This window comes from Pogoniulus pusillus, chromosome 25 (assembly GCF_015220805.1).
Source record: "Pogoniulus pusillus isolate bPogPus1 chromosome 25, bPogPus1.pri, whole genome shotgun sequence".
NCBI lineage: Eukaryota > Metazoa > Chordata > Aves > Piciformes > Lybiidae > Pogoniulus > Pogoniulus pusillus.
The window spans coordinates 19,515,229-19,537,828 of NC_087288.1; the positions used below are offsets into that span (position 1 = coordinate 19,515,229).

Genomic DNA, 22,600 nt, shown 5'->3' on the forward strand with positions numbered 1-22,600 from the left:
GTGATGTTACATTTCAGTCATTCAGCTCAGAAAGTTCCTACATTCTACATAGTGTCCTGCTCAAGTGAGTTCTAACTGCAGGGTAAGGGACAATGGACATAAATTGAACACAGGAGGCTCATAGAAAAACTTCCTCTGTTTGAGGGTAGCAGAGTTTGGAACAGGCTGCCCAGAGTGGTTGTGGAGTCTCTGTTTCTGTAGGCATTCCAAACCCACCTGCACATGTTTCTGTATGATTTACTGTGGGTGATCCTGCTCTAGCAGGGGGGTTGGACTGTGTCTTCAGAGGTCCTTCCCAGCTCCTGCCTTTCTGTGATAAAGAAACAAGGGAGTACTCCAGCATGTGTTTTGGGGTTGGCTGCAGACTTGCCATGATATAGTTGAAAGTAACATAACTTGTTGGAACTGTGGTTCTGCAGGGACTGTTTTAGTGTGCCAGGCTGTAAGAACAGTGAGGAGAGTTAAACTGGTTGGTTACTACATGGTCTGTGCTGGCTAGTGATACTGCTTAGATAATAAGGAGTAGAGCAATCCATGTCTGACTAAGAAATTAGGTTAGCTGATTGCCTCCCAGAGGATGAGGGCAATGTTTGTAGCACTCTGAGTGTGCCAGTCTCTGAGTGAAATGGTTGACTAGTAGATAAGAGTGCAAAGGCTTGGATAACATGAATTATAAGGACACTGTCAGTCAGTTGCTCTTTTCATCTACCTGACTCCTGAAGACAAAGTCTGAAGTGGTTTTTAGGTCTGTTGTTTTTGATAGCAGTGGGTTGGAATCTCCTTAGTTTCAATGATAGTCTTGTTCTCAATGATATTAGGTCATAGGCTCACCTTGATGATCTCAGAGCTCTGTTCCAGCCTCAATAATTCTGCGATTCTGTGATGTTCTGTCTAAAGTTCCCTGAAAGGAGGTGGGGGTTGGTCTCTTCTCCCTAGTATCAGGCAATAGAATGAGAGGAAATGGCCTGAAATTGTGCCAGGGGAGGTTTAGGTTGGAGATAAGGAAAACTGTCCTGACTGAAAGAGTGGTCAGGCATTGGAACAGGCTGCCCAGGGAGGTGGTGGAGTCCCCATCCCTGAAGGTGTTCAAGAGATGTGTGGAGATGGCACTTGGTTTAGTGGCCATGATAGTGTTGGGATGATGGTTGGACTTGATGATCTTCGAGGTCTTTTCTAACTGAAACAATGTTCTGACACTATTACATGACAATTCTTTTTGGTGGCCAAATAATGCTCCACAGTTGAGCTCTTGTAAGAGGAGGACTGAGAAGGCATTTTTTGGAGATGCTGTCTTATAGAAGATGCAGCTGAGCTGTGTAAAGAGAATTAAACCAAGGAAGAAATCAAAGCAGGTGATTAGGAGGAAGCTTGTTGTTGATCTGTGAAGGGCTTGGATACACTAAGCTCCCAGAGAAGAGCAGAGCAGGTGGCTGAGGACTGAGAGCAGCAGAGTGCAGGCAAGCAAGGCAGAGATTTAGATTGCATTTCGTTGCACACTTGGAACTGCTGGGAACAGAGTGGGGCTGTGACTGTGTAGAAGGGCAGAGTATTAGAATCACAGAACGGCTTTGGGCTGAAAGGGACCTTAAAGATCATCTAGTTCCAACCCCCAAGCTGTCAGCAAGAGGTTATGCTTTCATGCTGGCCACTGTTAATATTTGTTAAGTCCAAGGCAGGGAATGCTTGAAGAGAGAGACCCAAAGTCACCTCATCAGAAGTAGCCTAAGACAATCTGCAAGGAGGTGACTAATACTCATCAGTGTTTATTTCTGGAAAACATTTGAGAACACCAAAATCTTAAAAAAAACCAAACAAAAAAAACCCCAAAAAGCCAAACCCCAGCCACCCACAGCTGTACACAGCTTGGTGCTGCTGACTGGGAGAGGGAGTGGTGCTGTGTGGAATTAACACAAAGCACTTAGCAAACATTAAGGGGCAGAGAAGACAGAAGAAACAAAATTGGCTGTGCATCATCTATCTTGCATTTCAGAATGACAGCTTGCTTCAGCCATATTTATGGGACTTGTGCCTGAATACAGCTTCTCTGTCGGGAGGATACTGTTTTAGTGCCAAGCCCTTAGTTTATTACCTTTATCACTACTGTAAAACTGTCTTGAAGCGAGGAAATTGTTTATGATTGTGCAATCTGCACAGGAGTTTAACCCATTGGGTCTTTCTCCTTTGCAGTCAGGCATTTTTGCAGGCAACACTAAACTGGATGGATGTGCTTGAGAGTAGGAAGTGAGAGCTGGACAAGGTGGGTTGATGAGCCAAGGTCAATTGTGTGAGATGTAACAAGGCCTAGTGCCAGGCCAAACATTTGGGTCACAACAGCTCCAAGAAATGCAAGAGATTTTGGGCACCGTAGCTGGAAAGCTGCCTGGCAGAAGAGGACCTGGAAGTGCTCGTTGACAGCCAGCTGAACATGAGCCAGCAGTGTGCCTAGGTGGCCAAGAAGGTCACCAGCATCTTGGTCTGCATCAGGAGTGGCATGGCTAGCAGGACTGGGTGTGGCAGAGGGGAGCAATTAATTGGTGCAGGAGGATATTCTATACAAATATATCATTTATTAACTGCAATATTCTGCACTCTCACCACGCCCAGCCACTGCATTTTAATACTCATGTCTGTTCTTACACAGTTATGGAAGACATCCTAGGAATAACACCAAACAGTAACTTGCTAATGACCAGCAAACATTCAAACTAGAAAGAGAGAGAGAGGAGTTTCCCGGCAGCCAAATGCCGCTTGTGGCCAGTATGCCATTTGCCCAGTAGCTGGGCCCAAGCTCTTTCTGCTCATGGCAGAAGGCAGCAGAGAATTCCAGAGGCATTAAAGCATTTACTCACAAATTCTTATTAGTTGTCAATCACACTCCGGGGCTACGTCACAGCCTGTGCAAGTGTCCAGTCTTCAGGAGCTCTGCCCATGGACTTTGAGGCTGGAATCGTCCTGGCTTCAGGGGAAGTGTTGCAATCTCTGACCTTGTCTTCTGGCTTCTTCTGGACTCTCTGTCCAGGGATTCTAAGCAGGGCCTTCAGGGGCAGAGGCAGATGTGGTGCAGTCTCAGCACGGCGTCACACTGGCCACACAGGCTGATCACCTGCAGGCAATCCAGGGTCTGCTCCTGGTAACTGGCGGCAGTGGAGTTTAGCAGGCAGTGATAAGGCAGCAGGTGTGCAGTGGGGTGCAGGGCTGCACAGGAGCCCATGGGAGACTCTGTCTGCATAGAGAAAAGCAGCAAGCAGTGAAGCAAAAGCAAGCAAGCAGGCAGGCAGGCAGGCATTAGAGTGAGCACTGCGGGTGAGCCCTTTGTTTACCTGGGTACCCCTATTTATCAAATGTGGGCCGAGATTAATGGCCTCTTGGCCACCAGAATGACCAATCAGCTTGGCAGTTAGCCAAAGCATACCATAATAGGCAAGGGCCACAGGCTTGGCCCTTCCAAATATGGGGGTAGCATGGGCCTTGCACCCGGTAAGCCGTAAGCTAGGTGTGTGGGCTTAGAATCATCATAGAATCAACCAGGTTGGAAGAGACCTCCAAGATCATCCAGCCCAACCTGTCCCCCAGCCCTAGCCAGTCAACCAGACCATGGCACCAAGTGCCTCATCCAGACTTTTTCTTGAACAGCTCCAGGGACAGCAGCTCCACCACCTCCCTGGGCAGCCCATTCCAATGCCAATCACTCTCTCTGCCAACAACTTCCTCCTAACATCCAGCCTGTACACAACAGCATTACACAACCTGGGCCCTGGGCAGGCCAGACTTCATGGCACCAGGTCTGTTGTGTTTCTTTGATAGGTAAACAGGTATAAGCCTATTTTGGGCCTATGGGCCCTCCACGACACTAAGGGAGTGGTTGTGCCCCTGCACTAAGAACCAGTAAGGCCATACTACAAATATTGAGTTCAGTTTTGGGACCCCCACTACAAGAGGGACATTGAGGTGCGTGTCCAGAGAAGGGCAGCAAAGCTGGTGAAGGGTCTGAAGAGCAGCTCTGGTAAGGAGTATCTGAATGAACTTAGCCTGGAGAAGAGGAGGCTGAGAGGAGACCTCATTGCTCTCTACAGCTCCCTGAAAAGAGGTTGCAGTGAGGTGGGGGTTGGTCTCTTCTTCCTATTATCAGGTGATGGAATGAGAGGAAATGGCCAGGTTTAGGCTAGAGATTAGGAAGACTTTCCTGACTGAAAGTGTGGTCAGGCATTGGAACAGGCTGCCCCAAGGAGGTGGTGGAGTCCCCATCCCTGGAGGTGTCCAAGAAACGTGTGGACATGGTACCTGGGGACATGATTTAATGGCTGTGGTGGGCTTAGGTTGATGGTTGGGTTCAGTGATCTTAGAGAGCTTTTCCAACAAAGCAGTTCTGTGAAGGGGGAACATCTTTACTGTGAGGGTCACAGAACACTGGAACAGGCTCCCCAGAGAGGCTGTGGAGTCTCCTCTGGAGGCTTTCAAGGCCTGTCTGGATATGTTCCTCTGTGACCTGAGCTAGATTGTGTGGCCCTGCTCTGGCAGGGGGGTTGGCCTTGATGATCTCTATGAGTCCCTTCCGACCCCTGACATGTTGCGTGTCTGGGGGCAGTATTTGGGCTTGCTTTGAAGCCTCACTGCTGTTATAAACAAGGACTCTGGTGACTCCTGCTCTTTGGAATTATGGAGAGAAACAGTGGGATGGTTTTGTGTCATTGAACACCTGTAAGGAGGAATCCTATCATGTTTTTCCATGCCTTCAATGCTTTTCTGACCCCTTGGAATACAGACAAACACAAACCTCTCTGTGACTTTGTTTTCATGCCCTAAATTTGCTGAGGAGCCACATTTGGGTGGCAAATGAGCATCAGTGAAACACTCTCCGGACTCTGTTTGCCATCTCTGAGGTCTTTGAGGTTAATCAAAGCACAGCAGCTCTGTTGGAACAGCTCTTATGTAGCTTTAGAGGTGCTTGGTTTGGGCTGTCTCAGTGTCAGCCTGCCTTCCACAGCAGCCTTAATTGGAGGAACAGTGAACACTATCCCTGATTAAAGCCAGTGGATTGTTGTCTCTAGCTCTCAGGCTGCTGCTGAGAGGGGTGGAGAAATGACCTCTGCATGCCAAAGCACTGTGTCTGCTCTGGGTGCTCAGTCAGGGCTGTTTGGGGCCCACAGCAGCTGCTTTGAATTCAGAAGTATCTTCTCTGTCCTTACCCACTTCTCGATAGGTCTTTCTGGGAGCACTCCAGGGGCTTAGGAGACTGGGATGGTGCAAAACAATCTCTCATGAGGAGTGCACTTTGGATGCCTTCTGGTCCACAGGCTTCCCAAAGTATGGATGTGGCATTCAGGTTTTCTTTGCTGGGATTCCCCTTGCAGCATCCCAACAGACTGGCAGTTACAGTGGCCAGCTCATGTAGTGCTGAGTGCTGGTTTCATAGAGTCATACAGTGCTGGGGGTTGAAAGGGACCTTCAGAGATCGCATTTGACTGTCCTGCCAAAGCAGGATCACCTGGGGCAGGTCATACAGGCACACAGCCACATCAGTCTCTAAAGTCTCCGGGGAAGGAGGCTCCACAACCTCTCTGTGCAACCTGTTCCACTACTCTGTCACCCCTACAGTAAGGAAGTTTTTCCTCAAATTGAGGTGGTACTTCCTGTGATGCAGTTTGTGTCCTTTGCCCCTCATCCTAGCACAAGACACCAGTGAAAGAGAGCCTGAGCCCTCCTTCTTGATACCCACCCTTAAGGTATTTATAAACAAAAATAAGATCTCCTCTCAGTCTTCTCCAGGCTAAACAGCCCTGGGTCTCTCAGCCTATCCTCATCAGACAGATATTGAAGTCCCTTCATTATCCTTGTAGCCTCTGTTGGACACTCTCTAGTATATCCCTGTTCCTCTTGATCTGGGGAGCCCAGACAATACTCCAGATGTGGTCTCAGGAGGGCAGAATAGATGGAGAGGAGAACCTGCCTTGACCTGCTGGCCACACTTCTTACTGCACCCCGGCATACCACTGGCCTTCTGTGATGGTTTGGGTGTTCCCTGCCCCACCCACACACTTTGGGAATCACCCAGGCTAGAGTCAGCACCTCTGGAAATGGAATGAAGCTTTGTATTTACAGCTTAGCACAACAGACAAGCAGATAGTTACAGGATATACAGTTATAGACAGACATAGACAAGGGAAAAGGTAACACAGAAACACAGCAGCCCTCCCAGAAACCTGAGTCCCCAGGAGGGGCTTCCAACCACCCCTTCACCTTCCCCCTACCCCTCTCAAGCTTACCCCAGTCCCAAGGAAGAATGGAGGTTGGGCCAGGGGGTTAGGATGCAAAGTGCATTAGTCAAAGAAATGGAGAGTGAGGTCAAAGAGAGATGCAGCTCAGAACTCTCCAGCAGCAGAAGTGAGTTATCTGTGGTTTGCTTTTTGTCTTTATACATCTCAGCAAGCCTGTGAGCGAGGTAGACATCACCATTGCTTGCCTTTCACAGCCTGTTAACTCGTTCTTCTCACCAAAACATTCTAGCTGAGCTCAAACTAGCACACCTTCTTGCCCACAAGGGCACATTGCTGTCTCATGGGTAACTTACTGTCCCCCAGGACAAGGAGCTTGTTCATCTGTGGTGATAATTTTGCCCTGGTGTGAGACTCTGAAGCGCCAAGTGCTTGCCTTTGGCCTCACTGGTTCCAAATCTCTCTTCAATGTGTCCTTCTCTTTGTGCCTTCTTTTAAGTGTAGCCAAGCTCACTGCGTAGGACTCTGATTAATTTTATTCTGCAGTGCAGAGATCTTCTGCATATTGAGTAGCTGTGCAAAATGCAGCCTGAGCACAGACAATGTAGCTTTTGAATGCCTGATTTCATTCCAGCAGACAAGGAAGCAGCTCTCAGTTGCCCTTTCCCTTTTGAGTGGTTGGGCAGGTAAGGGTTTCTTAGTGAAACAGGGGAAGAAAAAGGCTCTTGCTTGGCTTTTGGTTTGCTTTTTTTTCCTGTTTTGCTCTTCCCCCCCCCTCCCCGTTTTGCATATCTGAGTTTAAGAGGTGTCTTTCTGTGGTTTGCTTTCTGTTTCTCCTGTAGACACATTTTGTGTGTTTCTAGGGTGTTTTGCCAGGTGGATGTAACCAAGCTCTTTGTAAAGGCCAGAGAGCAGAGTAAATTACCCCTGGCACGTCTTTAGGCTATCACACAGAGGCAGATTCAGATACTTGATATAGCTCTAGCTCCTCTGCCCAGTGCTACGTTTTCCCATGTGGAAGAGTCCCATGGGTGTTTGAGTGAACTGGCCACAGTAGAGTAGGAGCTGGAAGGGACCTTCAGAGATCATCTAATCCAACCTCCCTGCTAAAGCAGGTTCATCTAGAGCAGATTACACAGGAGCACATTCAGGTTTTGAAAGCCTCCAGAGAAGGAGACTTAACAACCTCTCAGGGTCACCTGTTCTGCTGCTCCAGCACCCCCAAAGTGAAAAAGTTGTTTTAGTCATGTCTCAGTGGAGTTTCCAATCCTCCAGTTTGTGTCCATTGCTCCTAGTCCTGTCACTGGGCACTACTGAGAAGAGTCTGGCTCCATTTTCCTGACACTTGCCCTTTAGGTATCAATAAGTATTGATACTATCCCCTAATAATCTTCTTTTTTCCAGGATAAACAGTTCCAACTCTCTCAGTTTCTCCTCCCAGGAGAGACACTCCAGTCTCCTCAGCATCTTTGTGGCTCTCAGTTGGGCTCTCTCCAGTAGTTCCCTCTCTCTCTTGAACTGGGGAGCTTGGAAGTGGGCACAATATTCCAGGTGCAGCCTCACCAGGGCAGAGTTGGAGGGTGAGAAGAGCCTCCCTTGGCCTGCTGGTCACATTCTTCTTAATGCACCCCAGAATACTCTTAGCCTTCTTGGCCATGAAGGCACATGGTGGGCTCATGGTGAACTTGTAAGCCAGCAGCACTCACAGGTCCTTGTGCCCAGAGCAGCTCTCCAGCAGATGAGCTCCCAGCCTGTGCTGATCCATGGGGTTGTTCTCCCCAGGCACAGGACTCTCCACTTGCCCTTGTTGAACTTCCTCAGGCTCCCCTCTGCCCAGCTCTGCAGCCTGTCCCTGTCTGAGTGGTGGCACAACCAGATGGGCTGTCAGCCACTCCTCACAGCTGGGTACCATCAGCACACTTGCTTGGAGCACACTTCATACCTTCGTCTGAGTTGTTGAAGATACTGAAGACTGGGCCCAGTCCTGACCCCTGGGGAGAACCACTGGCTACAGGCCAAAACTCTTAACCACCTTCTGCTGCCTCCTTCTACTCTGCTGGAAGATAACCACTTTATTTTAGTAACAATTGCAGAGAAAGGACTTAATGCCTGAAGTGTGAGCTTGGCATCTTGTGTAAGCTCAGAGTAGCCCTTCAGTGGGACAGCTGAGCAGAGGAGCAAGTGTGATCTGGCAGTTAATGGTGCTGAGGGTTCCCATACTAAGGCTTTCTTTAGCAGCATTTTCCCCTTTTCTTTCTTTTCTGTGTTAAAGCAAACTTTGCTGCTCTCTGTGCTATGATCTTCATGCTTGAGGAGAGCTTTTATGAGGAAAGAGAGCCATTTCCTTCTGCCTTAAAGGGAAGTATGACAGTCCCATCGTCTGGCTGCACGGGACCTTATTAACATGATTGTTCTTGTGGGCCTCAGGACTGATCCACAGCAATCCCAAAATTCCACCTGACTGTCAGCCTCCATCTGCTCCTCCAGCATGGCCTGAACTCCAAGACAGCAAACAGTTAGAGTCATAGAATCAACCAGGTTGGAAGAGACCTCCAAGATCATCCAGTCCTAGCCAGTCAACCAGACCATGGCACTAAGTGCCTCAGCCAGGCTTGGCTTCAACACCTCCAGGGACAGTGACTCCACCACCTCCCTGGGCAGCCCATTCCAATGCCAATCACTCTCTCTGACAACAACTTCCTCCTAACATCCAGCCTAGACCTGCCCTGCCACAACTTGAGACTGTGTCCCCTTGTTCTGTTGCTGCTTGCCTGGCAGCAGAGCCCAACCCCACCTGGCTACAGCCTCCTTTCAGGGAGCTACAGACAGCAATGAGGTCTGCCCTGAGCCTCCTCTTCTGCAGGCTGCACCCCCCCAGCTCCCTCAGCCTCTCCTCAGAGGGTTTGTGTTCCAGACCCCTCACCAGCTTTGTTGCCCTTCTCTGGACACCTTCCAGCACCTCAACATCTCTCTTGAATGGAGGAGCCCAGAACTGGACACAGCACTCAAGGTGTGTCCTGAGCAGTGCTGAGCACAGGGGCAGAAGAACCTCCCTTGTCCTGCTGCCCACACTGCTCCTGAGCCAGCCCAGGATGCCATTGGCTCTGCTGGCCACCTGGGCACACTGCTGCCTCCTCTGCAGCCTACTCTCTACCAGCACCCCCAGGTCCCTCTCTGCCTGGCTGCTCTCAGCCACTCTGTCCCCAGCCTGTAGTGCTGCTTGAGGTTGTTGTGGCCAAAGTGCAGAACCCTGCACTTGGCCTTGTTCAGTCTCATCCCTTTGGCCTCTGCCCACCCATCCAGCCTGTCTGGGTTCCTGTGCAGGGCTCTCCTGCCCTCCAGTTGTAACCTGATGTCTCCATTAGCTGGAAAAAACCTGAGTACAAGCCTTGGAAACCCAGAGTGATTGATGCTGCAAACGTCTGTGCTGTCTCGGTGTGGCTGACATCCCACATGGTTATATGCCTTTTGCTTCATGCAGGAATAGCCACAGTCTTGCTTCTTGCCCTTTCTTCTTCTCTTCTTGGTGTTGACAAATAATGCATGAAAGAGCTGTTTGAGCCTAAGTTCCCAAGACCAACAGATCCAGTAGGAGGCCATTGTTGGCTGGAAAAGAAGAGTCAGTATGAAATGGTCATTTCAGGGCATGGGAGCCATCAAGAACTGTCAGTCACTTGGTCATTTTCAAACATTACAGTAAGCAGAAACACATGGGAGGCCTAAACCTGCACACAGTCCTCTAAGAGAATAAATGGAACATTCAAAGTGGTTTTCTTTCTGGAAAATCTTGTGGTCCATAAGGAGGTGGATCTTGCTTTCTTCTCCCTAGCAAGAAGTGTCAGGACAAGAATCATAGAGTCAGTCAGGTTTGGAAGGGACCACAAGAATCAGCCAGTTCCAACCCCCCCTGCTGTGGGCAGGGACACCCCACCCTAGAGCAGGCTGCACACAGCCTCAGCCAGCCTGGCCTTAAACATCTCCTGGGATGAGGCCTCAACCACCTCCCTGGGCAACCCATTCCAGCCTCTCACCACTCTCCTGCTCAACAACTTCCTCCTCACCTCCAGCCTGACTCTCCCCACCTCCAGCTTTGCTCCATTCCCCCCAGTCCTGTCACTTCCTGACAGCCTCAAAAGTCCCTCCCCAGCTTTTTTGTAGGCCCCCTTCAGATCCTGGAAGGCCACAAGAAGGTCACCTGGGAGCCTCCTCTTCTTCAGAGTGAGCAGCCCCAACTCTTTCAGTCTGTGCTCACAACAGAGCTGCTGCAGCCTCTGAGCATCCTCCTGGCCCTTCTCTGGACATGCTCTGAAGAAATGGCTTCAGGTTGCAGCATGGCAGGTTTAGATTGGAGATTAGAATAAACTTCCTCATTGAAAGGATTCTCAAACACTGGAACAGGTTTCCCAGGGAGGTGTCTGAATCCTCATCCCTGGAGGTGTTTGAAAAATGCAGAGGTGTGGTGCTGAGGGGCATGGTTTAGCACCAGCCTTGGAAGAGTTAGAGAATGGTTGGACTCAGTGATCCAATACTGAATTCTTTATTGGAGGTTCAGCCTGAGCAGCACTTCCCTGCTCCTGCTGGCCACATCTGATGCAGGCAGGGTCCTGTTGACCTTCTTGACCAACTGAGCACATTGCTGGCTCATGTTCTGTCAGCTGTCAACCAGCACCCCCAGGTCCTTCCTGCTGGGCAACTTTCCAGCCACTTACTGGTTTTAATTTTAAAACCAAGCAGTATCAAGCAAGAAGCTTCAGTTTTAAAACTAATTTAAATCACTATTGCTTGAGTGATGCAAAGAAATACAGGGCAGAGCTGTGCAGTGATAACTGATCCTCTTCCCTGCTTAGAAACCTCACCAGAAATGGTGCAAATGCCACCAGAGACAATGGAAATCAGCAGTTTGCTGTTAGAGGAGGGTGTGCATCGTCCTTCCCCTTTTGCTAATGCAGAAAACACAGCCTCAGAGATCCATTAGAGGTCAGGATCTGAAACCACAGCTTCTATTCACTCTGCGTTCGTTTTCTTATCACTATTCTTTCGATTAAGCTGCATCATGCCTGGTGAAAGTGTAGACTTTGCAGCAACACTTTTGTACCACACAGAATGAATCTAGGGAACCAGCTGACTGTTGTGGGGTGGCTGCTTGGTTTAGATATTGCCTTAATAAATGCTGGGTTTTTACCTCTAACACCATTAAGCTGCCCAAATCTGTTTCCTCCTTCTGTCATGGAACTGCTTAAATGTCTCAGTTGAGTTTTTCCATGAGCACCTTTTATTTCCAGATGTTTCCAGCTATTAAAATCAGTGGGTTTCCATTTTGAAGTAGCAATACTGTTTCAGAGTGAGCAATGGTAGTAGGCAAGTGTAGTGCTGGTGTGTAGAAGTCAGCATCTACTGAGGAGATGAGGTTTAACAAAGCCAAGTGTCAGGTCCTGCGCTTGGGTTATGACAACTTCAAGCAATGCTCCAGGCTTGGAGCAGAATGGCTGGAAAGTTGCCTGGGGGAAAAGGATCCAAGGGTGCTGGTGGGTAGCCAGTTGAACATAAGCCAGCAGTGTGCTCAGGTGGCCAAGAAGGCCACCAGCATCCTGCCCTGGATCAGGGCTAGTGTGGCAGCAGGAGCAGAGGAGTGATTGTACCCCTGGACTCAGCCCTGGGGAGGCCACGGCTTGAGTACTGTGTTGAGTTCTGCATGCCCCTGTATGAGACAGAGGTCTGCAGTGCATGCAGAGGAGAGCAGCAAGGCTGGCGAGTGGCTTGGATGGCTTGTCTTGCAAGGAGCAGCTGAGGGAGCTGGGGCTGGTCAGTCTGCAGAGGGGAAGGCTGAGGGGAGAGCTCATTGCTCTCTACAGCTGCCCAAAAGGAGGCTGTAGTGAGGCAAGTGTTGGTCTCTCCTCAGAAGTAGCTAGCAATAGAATGAGAAGAAATGGGCTTATGTTGTGCAAGGGAAGGTTTAGGTTGGGTAATAGCAAAAAAGTTTTTCCTGCAGGAGTGGTCAGGCACTGTAACAGGCTGCCCAGGGAGGTGTTGGAGTCTCCATCTCTGGGGGTGTTCAAGAAGCTTGTAGATGTGGTGCTTCAGTTCAGTGGTCATGGTAGTTGGCTTACAGTTGGACTCCATGATCTTGAAGGCCTTTTCCAACCTTAATGCCTGTATGATTCTACAAGGAGTTCAGGTGTGCTGCCAGTGAACCTGTGGAGCCATGTGGTCATGGTTTACCTTCGGGGGGGGGGGGGTGGCTGTGGTTGGTGTCACATGCACATGGTGGTTGCATGGGATGCAGTGTGTTACACTCCCACTTGTGCCCTTTGTCATTCTGAAGATCTGAGGATCCTTGACACTGATTTTTTTTCCACCACTTGTGACTATTTCTTGAGTTTCAATACTTTTTTGAGCTATGATTTTGTGAAGCAGAAACAAAATCAGCCTGTTCTGCAAAACTGCCTGCCTGATGCCACTTAGAAGCCCTTGATCAGAAACCATTTGTCTAAAAATGGTGATTGCAGGGTTATAGAATCACAGAATGGTCTGGGTTGGAAGGGACCTCTGAAGGTCATGTAGCCCAACTGCCTCTGAAGCAAGGAGGGACATCCTCAACTAGATCTTCTGTTCCATTCTATATGTTTCTGTTTCTTTTCAGGGAAGGATCATGTTTGCAGATTTATTGGCTGTGGAAGGAATGAAAAGTTCAATTATGTGGTCATGCAGCTTCAGGTGAGTTTTATGCTTCCCCTCTCCCTCCTGTCTCACCTCAGAGGAGGATTTACAGTAATAGAATATGGCCAAGCACTGTTGAATAGACTTTGTTGTGCATAAGTAGGTGGAATGGGAAGTAGTGAGGAGAAGTGTTGGTGACGTCTCTTGGGACAGCTCCAGTTGTCAAGATGTGCTAAGATATTTCATAGCTCTGCTTTTTGGGTTAAGATGCTTTCTGTCAGTTTCCTGGAGAGAGCACTCACATCAGCATGCTTGCAGGAGCTACTCACAACATCATGAAGCAGTGACAGCTGTTTGAAATATCTCCTGCTGAGCTCTGTGATGCAGCATTCAAAATATGTGGCTTGCCTCAGAGCTCAAGAGCATGGTAGAAGCCAGTGGTGTCACACAGGCAGCACAGTCTTTGTTGTGAAAGGGGATCATCTCTGCCTCCTCCATCTCTACCCAGCTCAGCAGTAGCTTGGCTTCTGCTGTGAAAGTCTTCTCTCCTGTTTGAACACTGCTGACATGAAGTCAGTATGGGTAAACACTTGGTAGCCAGCATGTGGTGACTGCACTGCTAGACAGCCAGCTCCTGCTATTAGAGGTAGCCAGCTGAGGCCTTACATGGCTGTCAACATAAGCCACAGTAACAGCAGAAGCTACAAGAACCTCTGCATGATTCATCATGAAACTTCACCAAGAAAATGTGCAGTTAGAGCTTCAGAGCCCAAACGTGGTGGTCCTGTTCTGGAAGCAGCTGCCTTTCTCACAGAAGCAGCCTTCTTTCACAGCAGAGAGCCACAGGAGAAAAAGTTGGGAGGGAGCAAGCAGGGAGAGATGGCCGAGTCAAAACAATGAAGAAAGGCCTTTAAGAAGAGTGAGATTGTCCTTAGCTTGAGGGGGGAGTATTTTCAAGCTAGAGATGCTTCTTTCTGACACAGTTGCCTGGAAGCTGTCCTGTTTCAGCACCTGACATAGGAGGTAACAGGGAACTTGTTCTCCCTTGCTGATAAGGGCTTTGCTGTGCAGAACCTATCCTTCTCTGAAAGATCTTGTATTGCTTTATGTAGAAAGCTGGCTGAACGTGAGCCAGTGTATGCCCAGGTGGCCAAGAAAGCCTGGATCAGGAATAATCCTAACAGCAGGGCCATGGGAGGGATTGTCCTGCTGTCCTCAGTACTGGTGAGGCCACAGCTTGACCCCTGGGTTCAGTTTTGGGGCCTAACTAACTACAAGAAAGACATTGAGGTGTTGGATCATGTCTAGAGAAGGGCAACAAAGATGGTGGAAGACTTGAAGAGTAGGTCTTGTGAGGAGCAGCTGTGGAAAGTGGGGTTGGTTTATCCTGTGTCCCTCTGAGTGTTGTGGACTGCAATTCTGAGGCTTCCAGTTCAAGCTTTGCAACTCATCGCATCTTCTCCATTGGTTAGCCAGCCTGATGGTATCTATTTGGAATATAATGTTCACTTTCTGTCCCTTCCTGGGGGCAGCATGGGATGTTCACGTGCCTTGAGTTGTTTCAGGAGAGCAGGTGTCTGAGACCATCTCCCAGACCAGCTGGAGAAACTTTTGGCACATTTCAGTGCATGGCTCTGACAAAACACATGCCTTTCCCTGTCACCAGTTGGTGTCCAAGGAAGCACTTCACAGTGGAAAGGAGAATCTGCTGTCAGCTCAGTAGCTTAGATCTTTCAGGATAGTGATGACAAATCTTTGCTGCCTCTAGTAAGCTGTCACCAAAGTTAAGGAAGATAGGTGCTAGAAAAAGTGGCTTAGTCTTCGTTTGTCACACTAAGGAGCAGACCAGCTCCTCTGTGTCTCTCTCCAGTGGGGAAGCACTGCCCTTCTCTGGACCTGTTGTAGCACCTCAGTGTCTTTCCTGTAGTGAAGGCCCCAAATCTGAACCCAAGACGTGGCCTCACCAGTGCTGAGTACAGGGGGACACTCACTTCCCTGGTCCTGCTGGCAAGACTATTCCTGATTCAGGCCAGGATGCTGTTGGCATTCTTGGCCACCTGGGCACGAACTTGTTCATCTTCATCTGGGTGTTGATCAACCCCTCCAGGCTCTTTCTCTGATGTGCATTTTGTAACCACTCTTCCCAAGCCTGTGCATTACCACTTGCTTAAAATCATCTCTGCTCTCCTGATTTTGGGTATGGCTCTCTTTGATAGGCAGCTCTCCTCATTCTATTGCTGTACCAACAGTGCTGACTTGAGCTCGAGCCAGACAATTTTGTGCTAAGGAGTTTCTGATGAAACTGCTTTTATAAGCTGTAACAGGTCATGGCTTCATAATTTGCTTATCATATTTGTACTGCTTTAATCTTTAGACAGCTCAGAGAACAGTCTAAGGTTGTTTGTAAGTCAGCTTCTGGCTTGAAGAGCAGGTTGGTGCTGGGCTCATACAGTCTGAGGCACTGCTGTCCATGTCATGCCAGTTTCCCCCAAAAGTACAGAAGCTGACTTCCCAAGAGAACAACCTAGTATCTTCTTAGCACTTAAACCAGAGAAATTATTGTCCCTCTGTACTCAGTGCTGGTAAGGTCACACCTTGAATGCTAGATTCAGTTTTGGGCCCCTCACTTAAGAAAGATATTGAGGTGCTGGACCGTGTCCAGAGAAAGGCAGCAAAGCTGGTGAATGATCTGGAGAACAGGTCTGGTGAAGAGCATCTTGAGAAACTGGGATTGTTTGCTCTGGAGAAAAGGAGGCTGAGAGAAGATATTCTTGCTCTCTATAGCTCCCTGAAAGGAGGTTGTAGTGAGGTGGGGGTCAGTCTCTTCTCCCCAGTAACAACAGGACAAGAGGAAATGGCCTCAAGTTTTGCAGGGGAGGTTTAAGTTGGAGACTGGAAGAAGCTTCTTCATCGAAAGGGTTCTCAAACACTGGAACAGACTCCCCAGAGAAATGGGGATTGAATCTCCATCCCTGGAGGTGTAGATGTGGTGCTGAGGGACATGGTTTGGCAGCTGACTTGGTAGAGGCATGTAATGGTTGGGCTTGATAACCTTGAAGCTCCTTTCAGCCATAAAGATTCTTCGACTCTGTGGGAAGACCATGTGCAAGAACTAAAGCAGCCAGAAGGCGAGCACCTGTCTGATCAGCATTTCTGCTTTTTGGAGGATGCATGGTAGAATTTGGAGCTGCATCACACTGTGCTTTGGAGTGGTGGTTTAAGTGATTTCTTGATTGTTACAGGGCCGAAATCTTGCAGATCTCAGGAGGAGTCAACCTCGAGGGACTTTCACGCTGAGCACAACGCTGCGCTTAGGCAAACAGATTCTGGAATCAATAGAAGCCATTCACTCTGTGGGGTTCCTGCATCGTGACATCAAGCCTGTATGTTGGTTTGGATGGTTTTCCCTTTGGTTGTGTCTTCTGTCTGTCCTGCTCAAGTCAAAGGCAGTCTGAATATGGGCAGAGCTCAGTGGAGGCATTCAGGCCACCCTCTGGCACATCGGCTCTTTTCTTTAAGCACAGAGTGGTAAGATAGTGCTGGCATTGCTCTAAGTGCAAAGTAATTTTTGCCAGCATAGATTGCTCCATGCTTGAGCTAGTAGCTGTCACTTGTACTTATAACAGTCAAGATCCTATGAGGAAGTAATCTAATTCCAGTACCTGAAAGGGGCCTGCAAGAGGGCCAGAGAGAGACCATTTCCAAAGGCCTGCAGTGATAGGACAAGTGGCAATGGTTTCAGACTAGGGAAGAGTAGATTTGGATTGGATGTTAGGAACAAATTCTTTACCATGAGGGTGGTGAAGCACTCAAAGAGGTTACCCAGGGAGGTAATTTAGGCCTTGGGAGATATTCAGTGTGAGGCTTGACAGGGCTCTGGTCAGCCTCTGGTTGAGGATGCCTGTGCCTACTGCAGAGGGGGTTGGGCTAGATGGCCTTTGGACATCCATCCCAACCCAAAACAGTCTATGATTCTATGATTTGGAATCCAACCAATTACTACTCAAAAGGGGATTCAGAAAGGATGTCTTGTTCTATGACCCACCCCTTGATTAAATGCTGGTTTGTGTATTTGACTTTGCTAAGTAATCCTCTGAGCAATTGCCAGAACAACAAAAAATGGACACAGTTTCCAGTGTCAGAAACACAGTCACAGTGTGGGTCATCTGCCAAGGTGAGGCATAACAATTGCAAGTCTCACTATAGGAGTCTTTTTTCCTGCAGCTCTTCACTGCTTGACAGAACTCATAAGATGAGTGGTTTAAAATCATAGAATCAGTCAAGATTGGAAGGGACCACAAGAATCAGCCAGCTCCAACTCCCCCTGCTGTGGGCAGGGACACCCCACCCTAGAGCAGGCTGCACACAGCCTCAGCCAGCCTGGCCTGAAACACCTCCAGGGATGAGGCCTCAACCACCTCCCTGGGCAACCCAGTCCAGCCTCTCACCACTCTCATGCTCAACAACTTCCTCCTCACCTCCAGCCTGACTCTCCCCACCTCCAGCTTTGCTCCATTCCCCCCAGTCCTGCCACTCCCTCATAGCCTAAGAAGTCCCTCCCCAGCTTTTTTGTAGGCCCCTTCAGATCCTGGAAGGCCACAAGAAGTTCACCTGGGAGCCTCCTCTTCTTCAGAGTGAGCAGCCCCAACTCTTTCAGTCTGTGCTCACAGCAGAGCTGCTGCAGTCTCTAGGCATCCTCCTGGCCCTGCTCTGGACACTCTCCAGCATCTCCACATCCTTCTTGTAATGGGGGCTCCAGAGCTGGATGCAGTACTGCAGGTGAGGTCTCAGCAGAGCAGAGCAGAGGGGGAGAATCCCCTCCCTGGCCCTGCTGGCCACACTTCTCCTGATGCAGCCCAGGTTCTGCTTGGCTTTCTGGGCTGCAAGTGCACACTGCTGGCTCCTGTTGAGCTTCTTGTCCAGCATAAGCCCCAAGTCCCTCTCCTCAGGGCTGCTCTCCAGCCACTCACTGCCCAGCCTGGATTTGTGCTTGGGAAAGAGCTGCTCTATCTGCTTGTTAGCAGTTCACTTACTAAGAACTAACCCCCAGGGGGTGTTTAGGTGTTTGAACGTTCAAATAAGTGTAGGTAAAGCAATACAGTGGGTGGAGGTTCTGGGAGCCAGGGCAGGGTAGTGCATGCCAGCAGCTGAGCCATGAACAGAAGCATTTTTCCACACTCACTCCAGCCAGTTATGCAAGTGATGGAACTGCAGAGCTAGTGGTGTTGAATGCAGCTCTTCTTCACAGCAGCTGAAATTTAGCTAAGCTAATGTGAATTTTGGTTATTTTGAGGTTCCACAGTCACTCATCTGCAGCATCAACTCCTTAACATGACAGTGACTTTTCCAGATACCTCTTAAAACCTTTCACTTTGACTGATGTTTCTGCCAGAGAGACGCACACGGGGGCTGTGTGACAAAATGTTGTTAACAAGTGACCACTCTTAGCCAAGTTGTTGGTGCCAAATGTGCTTTTTCTCTTTCTTTCTGTCTTTGTCTAGTCCAATTTCGCCATGGGCCGCTTACCTTCGACGTACAGGAAGTGCTACATGTTAGACTTTGGTCTGGCCCGTCAGTACACCAACACCACTGGTGAAGTCCGACCAGTAAGTAAATTGGAACTCTTCTTGGTTGTCTTTTTTTGCCATGTCTGCAAAGGTTTTGTGATTGTGATTGCTTTGTGCTTGTTACTCTTGATCACAATGCTGGCCTGAATTCTCTGCAAGGCGACTTTAAGCAAGCTGGGAATCTAAGGAGGGGATGCTCCTGGGGTGCTTGCTTTGGCTTTCCAAGCTCCTGGGGTCCTTGCTCTGGCTTTACAAGCTCTCTGGGTGCTTGCTTTATCTTTACACACTCCTGGGATGCTTGCTTTGGCTCTACAAGCTCCTGGGGTTCTTGCTTTGGTTTTACAAGCTCTCTGGGTGCTTGCTTTGGTTTTACAAGCTCCTAGGGTTCTTGCTTTGGTTTTACAAGCTCCTGGGGTGCTTGCTTTGGTTTTACAAGCTCTCTGGGTGCTTGCTTTGGTTTTACAAGCTCCTGGGGTGCTTGCTTTGGCTCTACAAGCTCCTGGGGTTCTTGCTTTGGTTTTACAAGCTCTCTGGGTGCTTGCTTTGGTTTTACAAGCTCTCTGGGGTGCTTGCTTTGGTTCTACAAGCTCCTGGGGTTCTTGCTTTGGTTTTACAAGCTCCTGGGATGCTTGCTTTGGCTCTACAAGCTCCTGGGTTTCTTGCTTTGGTTTTACAAGCTCTCTGGGTGCTTGCTTTGGCTCTACAAGCTCCTGGGGTGCTTGCTTTGGCTCTACAAGCTCCTGGGGTGCTTGCTTTGGCTCTACAAGCTCCTGGGGTGCTTGCTTTGGTTTTACAAGCTCCTGGGGTGCTTGCTCTGGTTTTACAAGCTCTCTGGCTTTTCTCCTTTTCTTATTCCTTCAGGACAATGTTTTCCCTGCATTTTACCCAGAAGGGTTGGACTAGATGATCCCTGAAGTGTTTTCCACCCTCTTGTTCTGTGAAGCTATGAAATACTTATTGGGTTCATTATGGCCAAGCAAAAGAGAGTAAACTCAGTCCTGGCTGTGTTCCACAGGCTTGAAATACTTACTGAGGCTGTTATAGCCAGGCAAAGAGAATAAGCCCAGTGCTGGCCATGTTGCAGAGGGCTGCTCTGTTACACTCTCTGTCATCTGGGGAACCAGGTTGATGCATTCTTCAAGCACCTTGTGAAAAAAATGCTGAAAGTTAAAGCCTGACCTGACCTCTTAGGCTGAGCTTACAGTGAACTGCAGCCTGTAGTGCTGTTCTCACCCGTGCCTGCCTTTGGGTTTGTACTTATTGCTCCCTCTCCAGATTCCTCTGCTTGCAGGGAAGGTAAAGGCAGGGAGTATAACTTGAATGTTATCTTCAACCCTTTTCCCAGCACTGTGTTATCTGAGGTCATTCATAAGCATGTGCTAAGCTTCAAAATGCTCTAAGAATCAGTCAGAGCATTCATAGATGTATTTTGGAATACAGCAGGGAGAGCTGACAGAATCTGTGTATCATCCTAGGCTTACACCTTTGGGTCTGCACACCTTTGCATCTGCAAGAAAACCTTTGTTCTGGAGGGTGCTGATAATGTGAGACTTCAACTCAGAGAGTTGGTAGTGCAGTGGTTGGGGAGTGAGAAGAAAGTAAAGATCAGTGATCAGCTTTTGTCTCTTTAGTATCTGAACACAGCTGGGCAATTTTTTTCCCTTTTTTTACTAAGTCTCTTAAGTTGGACGTTGCAGGCCTTTGGATCTGCCCACATTTGCAGCCAAAAGGGTTGTGTCTGCATCTTAACAAGACTCTTAACTACTCTGTACTGCTGCTCTTTGTCAAGCCATTTAGTTTGGGACTGAGCCTTAACCTCACTGCACTTCTCAAAATGCAGCCCTGCTCCTTTCCTCTTGCTGCAGTCACAATTCAAGTCAGTTACAGACTGGAAGTGGCATCTGGGTTTCTGAGAAACACCTTCATTGCTTCAGTGAAGAGACTGATGAAAGCTTTGAGGTGCCATCGTTCCTTCCCTTCATCTTCTTCACTGAGCGTTCGTTTCTCTAGCCTCAGCCTTTACCACTCTGGCCCTCCAGATCCTTTTTTGAAGGTTAAGCACAGTAGCTTTTACCTTGGGAGCTGTTACTCTGCTAAACTGCTGATGAGTACTGTGTATTTGGGTTGTATGATAGCTACTTGACAGTTCCACTTGATTGCACAGAATCACACGAGGGTAGGGGTTGGAAGAAGATGGTCCAACGCTCCTGGTGGAGCAGAGTCACCTAGAGAAACACATCTAGGTGGGTTTGGGCTGCCTCCAGAGACACAGATTCTACAGGATCTCTGGGCAGCCTGGGCTTTGGCAACCTCAGAGTGAAGAAGCTTTTCCTGATGTTTACATAGAATCAACTTCCTGACTTTCCATTTGTTTCCACTGCCCCTTCTCCTGTCCCTGGATACCTGTGAGGAGAGCCTGGCTCCATTCCTCTGACAGTCACCTTTAGATACTGGTCAGTAGGAATGAGATCCCTCCTCAGTCTCCTCTTCTACAGGCAAAATAGACTCAGGTCTCTCATTGTCACCTTGTAAGAGAAATTCTCCAGTCCCCTCAGCATCTTAGTGGCTCTCTGCTGGACTCTCTCCAGTAATTTCTTGTCCTTCGTGAACTGGGGAGCCCAGAACTGGACACAGTATTCCAGATGAGGCCTCCCCAGGGCAGAGTAGAGGAGGAGAACCTTCCTCAAGCTGCAGGGCACACTTCTTAATGCAGCCCAGGATGCTGTTGGCCTTTTTGGCCAATGTTTGGTTTGACCAGGCAGTTAACTGCATGACCTTTGTACAGTTATGGGCCACTTGGCTTAACTAAATCCAGATTTATTCTGCATCAGAATTTATTCTCTGCTTCTAGGAAAACAAAACTCACCCACCTTGGATGCTCATAGCCAAAGGGAGCCTACAGGAAGGATGGAGAGAGGCCTGCAGTTAGAGGATGAGGGGCAGCAGCTTCAAACTAGATAAGAGCAGATTTAGATTGGATGTTAGGAACAAGTTCTTCACCATGAGGGTAGTAGAACATTGGAACAAGTTGCCCAAGGAGGCAGTTGAGGCCCCATCCCTGGAGATGTTCAAGGTGAAGTTTGATAGGGCTCTGGGAAACCTCACCTAGTTGAGCCCCTGCTTATTGCAGAGGGGGTTGGACTAGATGAGCTTTGGAGGTCTCTTCCAACCCAGGCCCTTCTCTGATTCTATGGATATTAGTACAAATGCTACTACTTGGACAAAAGCTGTTGTCACATGAATTTTCTTTCATGGAAAAACCTCACCCTTCTACTAATTGCCCCTTGCCAGGCACTGCAGAATCTCCTGGACAACAGCAGTCAGCAGGAGCTCTCATTGCACTGTGAAGGCATGAGATAGTTGAAGTGCAAAGGTGCTTAAGGTAGCTCAGCAACAGTTTTTCCCTCTGATAGTCATTAAGGGAGCTCAACTTTTCTCAGCAGTCTTGTTACATGTTTCTGTGAGCATTGGAGAAGTCAGGCTTAGATAGTTACTCCTGTGGACAGGTGGAAGAAATGTGCATGGATGGTGCCACTTGGTGTCCATTGTGTGCTGAGAACAGCTTAGGGCCTGACTGAAGGCTGTTACTTTGGCTGCCAACAGTTTCTGGCGTTCATAGAATCACAGACTCATAGAATCAACCAGGTTGGAAGAGACCTCCAAGCTCAGCCAGTCCAACCTAGCACCCAGCCCTAGCCAATCAACCAGACCATGGCACTAAGTGCCCCATCCAGGCTTGGCTTCAACACCTCCAGGGATGGTGACTCCACCACCTCCCTGGGCAGCCCATTCCAATGCCAATCACTCTCTCTGACAACAACTTCCTTCTAACATCCCGCCTAGACCTGCCCTGGCACAACTTGAGGCTGTGTCCCCTTGTTCTATTGCTGGTTGCTTGGGAGAAGAACCCAACCCCACCTGGCTACAGCCTCCCTTCAGGTAGCTGTAGACAGCAATGAGGTCTGCCCTGAGCCTCCTCTGCTGCAGGCTGCACACCCCCAGCTCCCTCAGCCTCTCCTCACAGGGTTTGTGTTCCGGGCCCCTCACCAGCTTTGTTGCCCTTCTCTGGACACCTTCCAGCACCTCAACATCTCTCTTGAATTGAGGAGCCCAGAACTGGACACAGCACTCAAGGTGTGGCCTGAGCAGTGCTGAGCACAGGGG

At 49.0% G+C, this 22,600-nt stretch overlaps 1 protein-coding gene across 3 annotated transcripts in view; it reads left to right on the top strand.

The window, feature by feature from the left end:
• Positions 1–22,600, top strand: part of TTBK1 (tau tubulin kinase 1) — a 139,862-nt gene that overhangs the window by 37,816 nt on the left and 79,446 nt on the right. For all 3 annotated transcript variants that reach the window (XM_064164649.1, XM_064164646.1, XM_064164647.1), the window contains exons 4-6: positions 12,853–12,926; positions 16,112–16,252; positions 18,371–18,475. In XM_064164649.1, the coding sequence (XP_064020719.1) occupies positions 12,853–12,926; positions 16,112–16,252; positions 18,371–18,475 (320 nt within the window). The remainder of the gene's footprint in view (positions 1–12,852; positions 12,927–16,111; positions 16,253–18,370; positions 18,476–22,600) is intronic.